The 14,646-nt window shown below is 57.8% G+C and overlaps 1 protein-coding gene across 3 annotated transcripts in view; it reads right to left on the bottom strand.

Annotated features, from left to right (window-relative positions):
• The window catches only part of FLT4 (fms related receptor tyrosine kinase 4), a 56,222-nt gene extending 43,526 nt beyond the window's left edge, over positions 1–12,696 (bottom strand). For all 3 annotated transcript variants that reach the window (XM_084294999.1, XM_084295000.1, XM_084295001.1), the window contains exon 1: positions 12,572–12,696. In XM_084294999.1, the coding sequence (XP_084151125.1) occupies positions 12,572–12,629 (58 nt within the window). In that variant the 5' untranslated portion in view covers positions 12,630–12,696. The remainder of the gene's footprint in view (positions 1–12,571) is intronic.
• Positions 12,697–14,646: the final 1,950 nt, after the last annotated feature.

The raw sequence follows: 14,646 nt of genomic DNA, 5'->3' as shown, positions 1-14,646 counted from the left end.
TGCTGCTGGCCAGGGGCTGGCCAGACGCTGCTTTGTTTGGTCCTTCGTTCCCTGGATCGCTCCGGGTTTGTTGGCTGCCTGCTCCTGCCCGGAGAATCCTTTTCCTGCCTTTGAGATAGAGGATGCTCGAGCCATCTGTGTGTTTTATTTCCTTGTAGAAACTAACAAGCCGAGGATTGCTTCCTCTCCCTGACATTTCGGAGGGCAGCTCTGGTGCAGCGGGATGCGTGGGGAGGGGAGGGGGAGCCCAGCGCCTCCAGACAGGAACGGGACCTATTCTGCCCACAGGACCTGCTCCCCAAGGGTCAGAAATCCTCAAACCTCCAAAAACACATGTGGCAGCTCCCACTCTGACACCACCTCTGCAGGACCCCAGGGCAGAACAACCTTAGCATACACGGCCACCCCTCTTCCAGTGGCCCTTATTGGGTGCGTGGCTAAACCGTGGGGGTTTTAGGGGACTGGTAACAGCATTAGCACCAGTCATTATGCCTTTTACCTGGAGGGATGCTATAGATGGTCCCCAGCCCCTGTGAAACAAGTGGGTCCAGATCTGGCACCTGGTGTACAGGCACTGCCAGCACAAGTGTGTGCTCAGGATGAGCTGGAGACATCCCAGAGGTCTGGGATGAGCTCACAGTGCTGCCACTTCCAATTAACCCACCTGCAACTGCTCAGCAGGATTCAGCGTTTACTTCCAACCCACCTCTATCCAGCAGGACCCTCACTGGGCTGAATTACATCTGGCCGCAGTGGGTACAGACCCATAGGATGCTACAGAGAGAGCTTCAGCCACCGAAAAGAAATGATAGCCTATATAACAACACAGGGTAAGTCACTAAAAGAAATTGTTATTCTCTGCTCCTCGCACTGTACCAGGTGAAGTTGCGAGGCAGATAACAGGTACTTTTTAATGCAACTCAGCTAAACCGTGGATTTTGCCACTGTGGGACATCCATAAAGAGATTCCCAAGGAGACAGATAAGCTCCCAGAGGATAAGTCACCACCAACCTACACCCAGTGTGCTGGGTGAAACACCCAGGTCTAGGAGGTCCTAAGCCACCCATTGCCAAAAACAGAGCGGGTACATCAGCAGGAGCCCCCTGCCATGCTGAGGTTTGGTGACAACCTGGGCAGAGCCCCCAGCCCAGCCCCAGCACCCAGGCAGGGTGGGCACAGGGAAGGGGGAAAGCCTGAGAAATGGTACTGAGAGCAGGGTCTCTGTGCATCCTCAGTTTTGACATCGTTAATGACATCTCCGCCACCAGCCGATCCCTGAGCTGTACCCTGGTGCAGTGCCCTTTGAAGTGAGCTGGAGATATACCAGCAGGGAAGAGAGGGTTCAAACTAAGAGAGGCCTTGGCATCTGCCTGTCGGTGGGAGATGTGGAGGCAGCTGACCGGGAACTCAGGAAGAAGTCAGGAAGAGCCCGAGGGTCAACACTAAGCACAGAGAGAAAAAGGCAGCAGCGTTTTGAAATAATAAAAAAAAAAAAAATCAAGTTGCAGGTTTGCTTTTTCCTTGATGTGTGTGGGCTTAATTGCTGGCCTTTGAAGTCTGGCTCTTCCTAAGCCTGTCAGCTTACGGATGGGCTGAGCAGGACACCGAAGCAAACCCCATACACCATCAGGGCCAGCTTCCCCTGCCAGCCCCCTGGCCAGGCTGGGGCAGCCTGGCACACCGTGCTGGGCTTCTTTGGGGGGCCTGCAAGCCATGCAGCTGGACTGGGAGGCACCACGCCAAGCGGAAAAGACCTGCTCCTCCGTCTCCCTGTCCCTGGAGTTTGCATCCAGATGTTTGCTACTTAGCTGTGAATGGAAATCAATGCAGAGCCCTCAAACCACGCAGCTGCCCCGGGGCTGGCAGTGCCTGTTCTCCACAGCATGCCCCATCCTCAAGCTGATCTCCGGCTGCTGAGTGTGGGAGAAGCTGATGAGCAGGGCAAGTGGGGAAAAAAACAAAACTGTTTTGCAATTAGATGATTATCTTGGCCCTGGAAAACCTGGATTCAATCCTCCATCTGCTCCAGGCTCCCTGAGAGCCCATCATGCAGCCTCTTTGCACCTCCATCCCTGCCCTCCAGAGAGGGTAGAGCATCAGGAACTGAGCTGCTTTAGCTTGGGAAACAAAAAAGAAAAAAGAAAAAAAGTCAAGCAAAAAAAAAGAAGGAATCCTTGCAGCTCCTGATGAAAGATAACATGGAACAAAGAAAATAGATTTATCCCAGAGCCAATGTGACATGAAAAAGCTACATTAGATGAAGACGGGTCCAGAAAGGAGGAAGCACAAGCAAAGGGCAGGAGGAATTTTAACTTCCTGATCATCAAAGCTGGGTTTTCAAGCATCAAGTATAATCTAAAAATAATAATAATAATAAAAAAAAAAAAAAAGCAAAGGGAAGAGCAGTCATGGGCATGAGAGAGCCCTGCTGCCTGGGGAGCTCGAGCGCACGGGCCCCCCTCCACGTGCAGCTCCTCACATGCACGCCCGCACGTGCGCAGCTGCACGACCCCTCTGCCTCCTCTGACGGGGTGGGCACGAGGGGAGGCAGGAAGATCACAGGCACATGCTTCAAAGGAGAATTAGTCATCAGAGGTAGCGGCAGAGGAAGGAAACCTCAGGTACGAGGTCAGCCGTGCACAAGCAGGGAAGGCTGCTGGAAGAGCTCTGAGCACTCGCTGCAGATCTAAAAGCCCTCCTGGCATCCACGTGAGCAGGACGGGAGGTGCTGGTCCCTGGGGTGAGTGCTGCTACAGCCATGTAGGAGATAAGACAGTTCAGCCTGCCTGAAAAACACTGCACAATGGGCTTTCTGCCATCCTTGAAAGCAGCTGGAGCTGGCCAAACCCAGAATCTTCCCTGATGTGGGTAATAAAAAAATCTTACTCTGCTCTCCACAGGGTCCCCAAGAGGAAAGGGCTCTGCAGGAGAGTGCGGCGAGGCTCTGCCAGCACATAGGGTTCTGCTGGGTTGCTCCTCACCCTGGGTCAGTGACTCCACCTGCTCCCTGCTGGGCTGGGAGACACGAAGATGGAGAAACTTGGGGTGCTGTGAGGACAGCCAGCCCTGCGGGGCTGCCCACGGTGCCGAGGGCACGGTGCAAACATGCACGCTCCCAGTTTCTCTTGGCGCATGGCTTCGACCACAAGCCAGGACCCGCTGCAGCAAGAGATGATAATCATCAGCTCCCACAGCCAAAGTGTATCGGGGCATTCGCGTCACTTGAGATTAGCTGGCTGTTCAACATCCGCACAGATTTCTCTCTCCACCTCCTCATAACACCCCTCATGCAGATATGAAACTCATTTCATTCCCTTCCAAGAAAGGCTGAGTTTGAAATGTCACACTCCTTATATCACAGCGAGATTCTGACAATGAAACACCCAGCCTAAATGGCAGCATTGGACTCTGGTGCTATTTGGAGGCCAGCAAACTAAAACACCTTCTGCTGCTTTAAAAAAAAAAACAACAACAAAAAAAAACAGCTTACAGGAGGGTTACCAAGTTTCATAAACACCCAGTTACTCCCTTGCTCATACCCAGAGGCTGACTTGTTTTCCCGTTCAAAGGTGTTTCCCTTGCCGTGCAGCTCAGCGGGGAGAGCACGCAAGCAGCCGCGATGGGAAGGAAGCGTTTACACATGCTAATGACTTCCACCGAAGGAGCACGAGGACTAACAGGGGGGGAATTGTGCTAAAGAGCCTCCACGCCACTTCCTCGGCTGTCCCTGTTTGGTCACCACGCCGTGCCCGGAGCTGCGGCAGAGCCTGAGGCAGCCTCACCGAGCGAGGGGAAGATGCGTTGGCTTGGACAAAGGCAGGAGGAGCCATGTGGCAGGAGAGAGGAGGCAGCAGGGCCATTTCGGCAAAGAACCAGACCAAGGGGCTGAGGACAGGCGTGGGTCAGGGGACCGGAGCCTCTCCAGGTGCCATTTGTGATGTTTCAACATGGGCACCTCTCACTGAGCTAACACAGGTTCCTAAGTTCACGTGGGGCCCTGTTTAATTTTCTGTCTTATTTTTTTTTAACCTCCTATTGTATTAAGAAGTGTTTTTCTTTTGGCAAAGGTTACTGCGGGGCCAGTGCCGTGCGGAGTCTCCTGCCTTCCATCACCGCCGTAACCCCTGAGCAGGAGCTTAGCCCAGCCAACGCTGCTTATCTTTGATGAAGGCAGGTTTGTATTTCCACCGTCTTATAAAAGAGAGATCCCCCCGCTCCCCCTCTGCCCCGGTACATTCTTTGAAATGCCACCCAGGCCTTGTTATTGCTGGGAGGCTGGGGAGCCAGGGATTAACAGCCTCAGGCTGCATTAGGCTTTATTTGTCTAAGCAGCGAGGGGTGAGAAGGGGCCATAAATATTGTGAAACGCTGAGTGTTGCGGAGCAGCAAGGTTGGGCATTGTGCCTTGAGGTAGGCACAGTTCTGGAGCGACCGATGACATGGGAAAGGTCCCGGCCTCCCTGCGACATGGGAGGTTTGGGGACACCAAAACCCATCCAACTGTGTTCAAGCCAGGGACACCATGCTACTGCCCATCCTTGTTGTCTCCATTAGTGCTCATAGCAAATGAGTGAATAAAAGCAGGCATCAACCTGACCAAGTGGCTCTCCCAGCTCACACGCTGGGACATCACAGCATGGGGAGGAACGGAAGGAGAGTGTATGCCCCAATTTATCCCAAAAGTAGAGTCCTCAGGCACACCACCTCAGCTCAACTGCTCTACGCAAGCATTGCTGGGTATCTCCATATCATCCCAGCACAACAACCCCACACTGTCCGCCAGCAGCTTGGTGATTTTCATGGTGTGAACGCACACACCTCCTGCAGGAGCATCTCACACCGCAGCCGGCCCCCTGCCCTGGGGACGTGCCATTAAACTTCTGCCCTTTGCTTCCCAAGGGCCGAGCGCTGCAGTGCCGTGACGGGTTGATGGCCACTTAGACCAAATTACACCTCGCTGGGGACTGCTCGGGCCGGGCCAACCCACAGCGAGAGTGATGGATTTCTGTGGGCGCTCGATGCCGTCACCCCTGCTGGATGCCATTTTGCTCGCTGCCATCACTCTGAGCTGGCAGCTCCCAAATCCAAGTATAAACCACAATTCGTGCCCAAACTTCCTGACTCGGTAAATACCAAGATTTACTGTCGTTGTCCAAAGAAACTATTGACTTTACCCTTACTTCTGTTTCTCTCTCCATATATATTTAGGTCACTGCATCTAACATCCATCTCAGTAGATGTGAGAACTTCAGAAACGGGGAAAAACAAGTCACAGGTAGGGAGCTGAGCCCCAGAGCCAGCCCTTGTGGTCAGCACACGTGTCTACGTGGACACACACACATTTGTTACCCCAGCTGATGTGGGACCCACGCACCTTTCCCATGTGGGGAAACCCCTGAAGCGTTTTTCAGGCCCTGCTATGCAGCTCTGTGCTTTTTATAGCTGTTTGTGGGGGGACACAGGAGAGCAGCAAGTCTTTAAAGACCTGTTGATGCACAAAGAGCCCACCCACCCCTAACTCAGAAATCCAGAGGACCCTAAAACCCTCTGTGGATCTGAAGGATGCACAGACCAACCTTAATGCGCACGTCCAAGCCCCATGGGCTCTGCCCATCCTGCCAGCAGCCGAAATGGCTGACCAGCCAGCGGGACTGGTGCTTTGCACCCCCAGCAAGGATGGGGACGGTGACCCAGGCAGGAGGCCCGGCTGCCATCGGCCCTAGCACCAGCCCCGCAGGAAAGCCATCATGAGCTTGCAAATTCTTTATAAGCTTCCCACGTGACACAATTACCCAGGGGCCAGATCCTGAAGCCCTTTTTCTCTCTTTACTCAGACCGGTCTCCACTGAAATCACCACTGAGGCACGGGCCTAAATGAAACCGAAGGACTTCAGGATTTGGCCCAGTAATAAAAACTTCCTTCCTTTGTCTACCGCTCGCTCGCACAATCCCACCACCTCCTGGCCTCGTCTCCTGAGACGGGGGCCATCAGTTATTTTGGTGCAGGAGGCTCTTTCACTTCACCCCCTGAAGGAGCCTGTCCGTCCCTGGCATGGAGGAGCTGAACCATGGTGCAAGAGGGGCATGGACGGTGCCGTCTCCGGGCACCTCCCGGGGGCAAATCCTTTGCCACTGCTTTGAGGATGGAGCGGACCAAAAATAAGCCTCTCTCATCCCACTGGCTGCAGGGCAAGACTGCGCATTAAACTTTGAAGTGGCTGCGGCCGGGCGAGGTGACGCCTGTGCCAGGAAGGTGCAGTGGGAAGTGAGCTCACTTCGCTGTGCTGGGGACCGTGCATCACGCTAGGAAGTGACGCCACGAGAAGCATGCGTAATTTTAAACAAATAACTCACACTATGAGTTATGCTGCTTTTTCTGCCCCGGAATAGCCAGGGAGGATGCCAGGCCCTGTTATATCCCATGAGGATTGAGCTGTGCCCTGGTTTTGGGGCAGGAGGCTGGGGCTCCTGCCACCTCTCCACAGCCAGCAGGTCTGCGCGCACCCCTGGCACTGCTGCAGGTGGCCAGTACGGCAACACACCCGGCCTGGGAGAGCAGCTCCCTGCACGCCCATCTCCCTGCCATATGATCACAGGAAGCCAACACAAAAGGAGTTTGAGCTTAGCTGAAGAGAGAAGCATTTAATGCCGAGGTACCAGCACAGCTTGATGACTAGATCCTCAATCCTACAACTTGCAGGTGCTCAGGTGGGTGAGCTGGGCAGGTAGGGGTTGCTCAGAGGGCTCAAAAATTACTCCTGTGAGGTCCAGCCGAGGTCTGAAGTCTCGCAAGAAGACTTTTAATATTGCTCAGCTAGATCTGCAGTGGTCAGACACGCACCTTGGAGCAGCTCACTGCCCCAGGGAACACGAAACTCCCCGAGCAGCAGAGGGCTGATGATCCCAGGGCTGCGGGGCCATGGTGGGCTCTTTGCATGGGTCCACGTGAGCCCCATGCCACCCTGCTCAGCTGGCTCACCGTGCCTGGTGTCCCAGCACGCAGCACAGCATCGCCGATCCATGCACTGCACAGAGTCAAACCTGGCATCCAGCGTCCAGTCCGGGGGTAAGGGCTGCTTTGCTTAGGGCTTGCTCTTTAAAAAATAGTCTCTCTGTACATTCTGCCCTTTTAAAATACATTAATTGCCATGGAAACAATGCTCTTATTGGTATGGGAGCAGCCTGGTGGCCTCCACAGATGCGAGATAAAAATCAATGGATACATTGAAATACAGGCTGCATTTCGGGACCTTTTGTGGTTTTGGGGCTGGTCACCATGGGCACATATATGAAAATGGCTCAGATACTAGCAAGATGCCATCTTCCATGGAGAGAAAGCAGGGGACGGTACAGCAGGCAGTAACATCTTTGCAATGTTAATCTGCTCAGCTGGAGCATCCTCGTGGGGAGCTGGTCCCAGTACTGATGGGTGTGCTTGGCCACAGCTCCTGGCGCTGCTCGAGCCCATCTCCTGCTGATGCCCCCCAGCACTGGTTGCCATTCACGTCCTCATCGCCTGCAAGCAGAAAACCATGCCTGGCCTCGGACCCTGGCCACTGGGTTCATTCCACGCCTCTACTACTCTCCCCATCCACCAGCTCAAACCCTTCACCAAAAATAAGAAAAAAACGCATATGTAATATATTAATATAATATTTGCCTCTGCTTCTTGGCCTTGAGAGCGTTTTGAGCAGCACCAAGGGGGGCTGCACACACAGCAGCCCAAAGGGAAGGGTTGCAAGTGCCCTGCCCTCCCTACCCACAGCCAACCCCCAAATCAGGGTGCAAAGGGCACCCCCGGCTGCCCGGCTCTGCCCGCCCGGCGAGGCCAAGCGCTGCCCCGCTCCCTGCCGTGCCACCCATCATAAAGAGGTCCCTGAGCTGTTATCAGGCAGTGACAGTTTCCGCCATCGGATTCCTCCTGTCCGTCAGGAAAGCTAAATAAGGAACATCGTTCAGGCGGCTGCAGGAAGAGGGGAAATGCAGGGACATCCGGCCCAGCTGCCAATTTTTCCTTTCCCATGAACCACCGCTGACCTCCGCCAGGGAGAACCTGGACACCGAGCCTGGCACCGGCACCGCTTGTCTTGGCTTAACCCTTCCCCGTGGAGCTGCCCAAGGTGTGCTCGTGTGTGCAGCCGTGAGGGTACAAGGTGGGCGCTGTCACCGCCACCAGCACCGCACGCTGATGCTGGCTGGCTCCTACCCAACCACATCCAGGAGGAGGTTTAACCCCTACACACGAGGTTTGGCCTCTCTGATGGGTCTTGAGAGCATCATTGAGCTGCTTTGGTTCCTTACACGCGCCTGCTCGCTTCCCCCTGCATGGCGCTGTGGGTGGTTGCAGGGTTGAGCTTATTTCCTTGCTCAGCCTTCTGCCACCAGGCTGTGGTTTCGGTGGTTTTCCAAGCTCTGCGGAGAGCTTTAAGCAGCTCTGGGCTGCCTGCAGGAAGGTAAAAATCTCATCTGTTCCCTTCATCTCTGCTCATGCCAGGGCTCTGCCCATCAGCACCTGAGGACAAAGACCAGAAGGGTCTGCAGCCCTTTTTCTTGGGGATACCCCTGGGGTCCTTGCTCCTCTCCCTACACAGAAAGTTGTGGGTTTTGCTTTTTGTTATTTTGTGCTCAGCCAGAGAAGCACTTGCTCAAAATATCTGACTTGCCTTTCCCCACCACCCCGTCCCGTATGTCCGGAGTTTTTTCATGACCCCCTAAGCTGATCCTCCCTCATTAGCGCATGACGTCCGTCCCACGGCACCTCCAGGCTTGGCCCGCGCAGGCAGCGCTGGAGATGCTCGCCGGGGGGAGGCGGGGGCAGAAACGCAGCAAGAAAAACAATTAGCACGTGGGAGAAGTTGTAAGGTGAAATACAAGTCACTGGCTGAAACCTGTTTCTGCTACCTCAGCATGGAAACGGCTCCAGGAGAGACTCCCTGGTTAATATTCTCTGCTTATAAAACTCGGTGGGAGTTTCGCCACCGGCTGCCGCGGGGCCAGGCTTTCACCCTCCCCGTGCTGAACTCGCACCTCGAGCCCGAGAGCTCTGCCCGCGGCTGCTCCACGAACAAGCGACCAAACCAGGCTGCGGGGCCCTTGCCTCCTCGCCGACTTGACCGCAGGCCATCTCCGCTTCCACTATTTCACGTGAACAATGAGGCACCGCAGATGGGCAGTAATAATACTTTGTGCCGAAAACATCAGAACTGTTTTGACCGGAGTGAAAGAGCCCCCCTGGGATCCGGAGAACCCTCCCTTGTAACAACGTGAAACGAGGAACAAAGGTCTGGGGTAGCCAGAGGCAATAAAACCCTGGAATTAATTTAACCAGGCACTAGATGCCAGTGCAGCTGCAGCAGGATTTCTTTTGCTAATGAAGGGCTAAAGATAAGCCCAGCCCCGGTGCAGGGCAAGGCTCAGCCCCAGCTCCGTGCCAGGTCATGGGTTTCTCCATGGGACCCTCCTGGAGCTGCATGCCAAGATCCCACCAGGTGGGGAGAAGCAGGAGCTTGAGGCAAGACACATCCCAGGTGCCTCTGTCCCACATTTTGCCAAGCTCCTCATCCTCCCACCGCAGTGACCCACTAGGAGCTGCTTTCTCCTGCTGAGCAGGGATTTTTGCAGCCCTCCACACCATGCCCAGCCCGTCCTGCCCAGAGGAAGCGCCCTGTGGTGTTTAGTCAATCCCCACACGGAAACCTCAGCTGCTCTCCTCCACTCACAGGCAGTGGGATCTGGCTGTTGCGGGGCTCTCTGCTTCTCCCTGATCCTGCAGGACCCCCTGGGATCCCCATCGCCATGGGCTTGCTGCAGCTGTGGTTGGTATAAATACCCACCTCGCCCCCATTGCTTGGTGCTGTTTCATCCCAGCAGCCTAAATATACAGATGGAGGTGATGTTCATTTGAAAACTCCTCCATGGGGTGAATCCTGTCAGGCTCACGCTGCCCCCCCAAAGCCACCGAGACCCTGGCACCCATCAAAATCCTCAATTCTTCAGCAGCCATTCTGCAAAGCGACACCCCAAGCGCCATAGATGCCTCTCACGGCACTGGAGAAGCGGCTGCCAGGCCACGGCCCCCTCCTGCTGCCGTTCCCGTGGGATCCCACTCTCCCTTTCCCTCCCCAGGAACTGCCCCGGGATGCTGGGAACAGCGTGTTCCCTCCTGGCCGGGAGCACCTGCCCTTCCCACGCCTGCCTTGGAAAATTCTGCGTGGCTGCGGGACGGAGACCTCGTGCGGAGCCGAGCGCATGGGCGAGGGGCAGCATGGGGTGGGCCACGCTGCAGGAAGCCCCCTCCCACCCAGCCCACGCTGGCCGGGGACATTGTGCTGCTGGGGGTGCGCAAAACCCCAGCCAGATGTCAAATCGAGCTCAGCAACAAACATCCTCGTGGCTGTTTGTGCAGGCAGCGAGCCGTGGGCTCGCGTGCCCAAGCCAAATCCCAGGGCGGTGATAGCAGCCCATTCATCCAAAATTATCCTTAAGCGAGCAGCGGGGCACGAGGGCCCCCTCCCCAATCCCCACAGGCCGCAGCCCTCCCATAACCCGCCTCCCCAGCTCTGCTTCACCACCAGCGAGTGACTGGGGTCAAGCAGAGCGGGGCTCGTTGCGCACACTTGGGCTTTTGCGTGAAAGGGTGTTGCTGGAACGGCCCCGTGTTTATTGCTCGCAATAAAGCCACCGCTTCGGATCCCAGCTGCGAACGCAAATGTTGCTGCTGGCACGGCCAGGCGGGGCTGTCGGCACACCCGGCCGGGGAGGTCCGCAGGCAGCAGCCGCCAGCACATTCGGCTCGGGTCCTACAAAAGCAGGGCCCCTTCCCTCACACCTAGGGGATACGGTGCTCCACATGGCAAGGTTGTTTGGCTGAGGGGTGGCCAGCAATCCTCTGCGCCCACAGCATTGTGGCTTGGTGCTGGAGCCCGGGAATGCATCCCCAGGATGCTCCCCCCATCACACTGTTCTTTCCAAGGGGAGCACCCCAGCTCTGCTCCATTCCAGGGCCACCAAGGAGCTGGGGAGCAGCAAGAGCCCTTCCTCTCCCAGCAATGGACCCCTTAACAGGGTGATGGGGTGCAGGAACAGGCAGGATGCACAAAGCAGAGCCAGAGCAGACCCTTCACGGCCCCCAGATTAACTATTTCATCCTCCCCAGGTGGAACAATCTCAAATACACATCCCTATTTCTAAGAAGGGCAGACATTTGCACCCAGTTGGGAGGACATGAGTATACGCACTGAAAATTGGTCTCAGGTAAAGCTGAAAAAAAGGCAGAGAAAGTGGGCTTCAGTTTCCCCTTTGAGCTCCACATTGCCCTTCACCGCTGCACTAATCAGGCAGTGCTAGAGAGCTTCAAAGCCCTGCACAGCCCCGTGCTGATGAAACCCACACCTCCCACAGCCACACGCCGGCCACAGCCTCTCAGGCACCGCTCCCTGCACCTCTGGGAGATGAAAGGACCCGAGACAGCCACACGCTGCTTTACAAATTGCTAACAGGAGAGCTCTGAACAGCTGCAGCTCCCGCCGCGATGCCACCAGCAGCGGGTCCCTGCCTGCAGAAGCTCCCCAAGCTCTTGCAGCCCACCGTGGCACAAGAACCAGCTGCGGGGTTTTGGGCAGAGCAGGGTCACAGTCCCAATTTCTGCCCGTACCACCCCTCTGCACCACTGCGGCCAGACCTGCAGCCCGCCCGCGAGCTCGTCTCGACGACAGCAGCAAACGCCACTGGTGACAGTGAGTCACTGGGCTGAGGGGAGAGAAAATTCCATTTATACTCCCCAAATCTATTTTTCCAGGTTCTTCCTGCACCGCTAACTTTCTCCTCCTGTAAATTCTTTACCCACGCGAGCCCACCCGGCTCAGCTCTGCCCCACGGCCCCCACTCCCCAAAAGGGCTCCGCAGCCCCCTCTGTGCCGCGATCCAGCAGCCACCTGAGCGCACACAGCCCCGGGGATTCAGCTCGCTGCCCACCAGCCTTTTCCCCTAGCGCTGTAAGAAGTATTTCACCAGCCACCTGCCCTGGGGGGCTTCCCAGGGGGAGCAGAGCCACCAGCGAGCGGCTGGGGGGGGGACAGCGGGGAGACCGGAGGGCGCGCACCGACCACCGCCTCCCGGTGCCTTCCTCCCCAGCGCGCTGCCCGGCGCTCCCCAGCGATGCCTCCGAGTACGAAACAGAAATAAACCGGGCGGGGAGCCGGCCTCCGGGTGCTTCCCCACGTGGAGAAATCCCTGCTCTGAGAGTCCCACGCGGTTCCTTCCCGCGGGAGGTGCGGGGAGGTGGCGGCGTCCCCCCGTCCCCTGCGTCGGGGCCACCGGGCGGGCACCGGGCGCGCCCCGTCGGGGCTGGCGGCCACCGGGGCGGGACGCGGCGGGGCTCGGGGATCCCGAGGAGGGCAGCGCCGCTCCCTGCCGGCTCCGGGAGACACCCGGAGGGGGGACACTCCCGGTGCCCGTCCCGTCGGGGCAGCCCCATCCCCGCGTCCCCGGCTCCTCCGCAGGTGCCGGGCGGGCAGCTCGCATCCCCCGGTCGGAGCACGGAGCCCTCGCGGCTCCCGCAGCGCTGCTCACCTGCCTCCGAGACAATGCCGAGCCAGAGCCAGAGGGGCAGCGTGCAAACTCTCTTCATCTCCGGGGCTGCGGGCAGGCGGTGCGGTGCGGAGCGGTGCGGAGCGCCCCGCGCCCGAGCTCTGCTCCCGCCGCGCCCCAGCTGCGGCGACGCGCGGCGGCGGGCGGGGAGGGAGCACCGGGGCCGTTTCCTTTTCCTCCGCCCGCCCGGGCCGCCCGCCGCCCTCCGCCGAGCCCGCGGGGCGCCGGGCGGGCGGCGGGGCGGAGCGGGGCGGGGCGGGGTGGGAGGCGGCGAGGGGGGGGCGCACCTGAGGCTCCGGGCACCGGTGGGGCCGTGGGAGGGGGAGCGGGGGCTGCGGGGGTGAGAGCATCCCCCCTGCTCCGTGAGCATCCCCCCTGTGTGCATCCACACCTGCGTGGGTGTGAGCATCTCCCCCGTGTGTATCCACACCTGTGAGCATCCCCTGTGTACATCCACACCTGTGAGCATCCCCAACGTGCATCCACCCCTCCATGGGTGTTTGCATCCCACCCGCCCCTGCATGCCGACATCCCCCCACTGCCCTCTTCCACGCGTGCACCTGGGTGCGCAGCCCGAGCTCTCAGACCCGGGGAAGGCACACAAATGCCCTCTCCCATCAACATGCATACACCATGTGTATCTTGTCTTCACGCCTACCAGCACACTCCCCAAAAGCCCGCAGCTATGTGTGCACACCCAGGCACGCAGTCCTGCACACCCTGGGGGCACCCAAAGATGCCCACATGCGTTCTCACACCTGTGTACACGCTTGCACCCCTGCTCATGTGGGACAGCACTAGGGATACCTGCTCATGCTGTCCATCCACACACACTGTGATCAGCCTGTGGCAGCCCTGGTGTTCCCCAGCACCACTAAGTGCCACACACCTCACTGCCAGGGCACCCCCACACCCATACACACAACCCCACACCCTGACATCCACCCAAATCCATGCACCTTGTGATGCACCATCTCCCACAACCCCCAGACACTCCTCTTTTCTCTCCTTTCCCCTTTCCAACCCATCTTTCACACCCTGGGACACGCTCATCTCCCCACGAGAGGACGGTGGCAGAGGTGGGATGCCAGCTGGGCCTGGAGGCACTGGGTGCCGTGGTGCTGGCAGCGGGGGATGGCACGGCTCCCCGTGTGCTCCCCTGGCTGGCTGCAAACGGGCTGTGAATGCCCTGAGGTCAGGAGCGATGGCACAGCTCTGGGAGCGTGCTGGCACAGCGCGCACAGCACCAGCACGGTGGGCACAGCACCAGCACAGTGGGCACAGCCCCTGCTGCCTGCCCACATGCCCACCAAACACCAAGTAGATAAATAAACACGGCCCCATGCTGCGCCCCAGAGGGTTATTGATTATACACGCTTGTAGACACACACACAAAAAAAGGGAGGCTGAATGAGAACCATGTGCTCGTGGCTTCTAAAAGGCAGAAAAACTTGTTGTGTGCTCAACTGCTCTTGCTGCCAAACCTGTGGAAGGGATCGCCCTGTCCCTCTCCTGGCGCTGTCAAAGGGAATCCAAGCCACGGTGGTTATTTTACCCAGCTCCCCCCGACCCAATTAATGAGTTTTTAACCCTGAAGTTGCTCTCCAGCACACTCCTCCTCGATCCTGAAGGAGTGGAAGGTGTTGGTGTCCCTCCATCCCAGGTGGGTGCCAAAGCCCGTGAAGTTTCTGGAGGGAGATTTTGAAAGTTCCCCAGTGGAACTGGCGATGGGACAACGGGGCAGAGCTGAGGGGCAGCACCACCGTGGGGTGAAGAGCTGAGACTGTGGGATCAGGTCCTTGAGACTGCGATCACAGATGGGGCAGCACCCACTCTGGGGACCACAGAGAGCACCCGGCAGCGGCGTGTGCCTGAGGCACGAGCAGGGAGGCAGCGAGGTGTGCGTGGGGACAGGGGGATGAATCACATTGCTCCTCTGTAGGGGCAAGACGCCAGATGAAACCCACAGCCCAAGGGCTGCCTGGAGAACCTGAGTGTAAGAAGAGTCTGACCTGGGGCCGGGGGGTTCCTCTGCCACCCCAAAACTTCGGGGATTT

Source organism: Netta rufina, assembly GCF_964035555.1.
Source record: "Netta rufina genome assembly, chromosome: 14".
Taxonomy (NCBI): Eukaryota; Metazoa; Chordata; class Aves; order Anseriformes; family Anatidae; genus Netta; species Netta rufina.
Note: the sequence above shows the minus strand (reverse complement) of the source record. Positions and strands in the feature narration are given on the sequence as shown.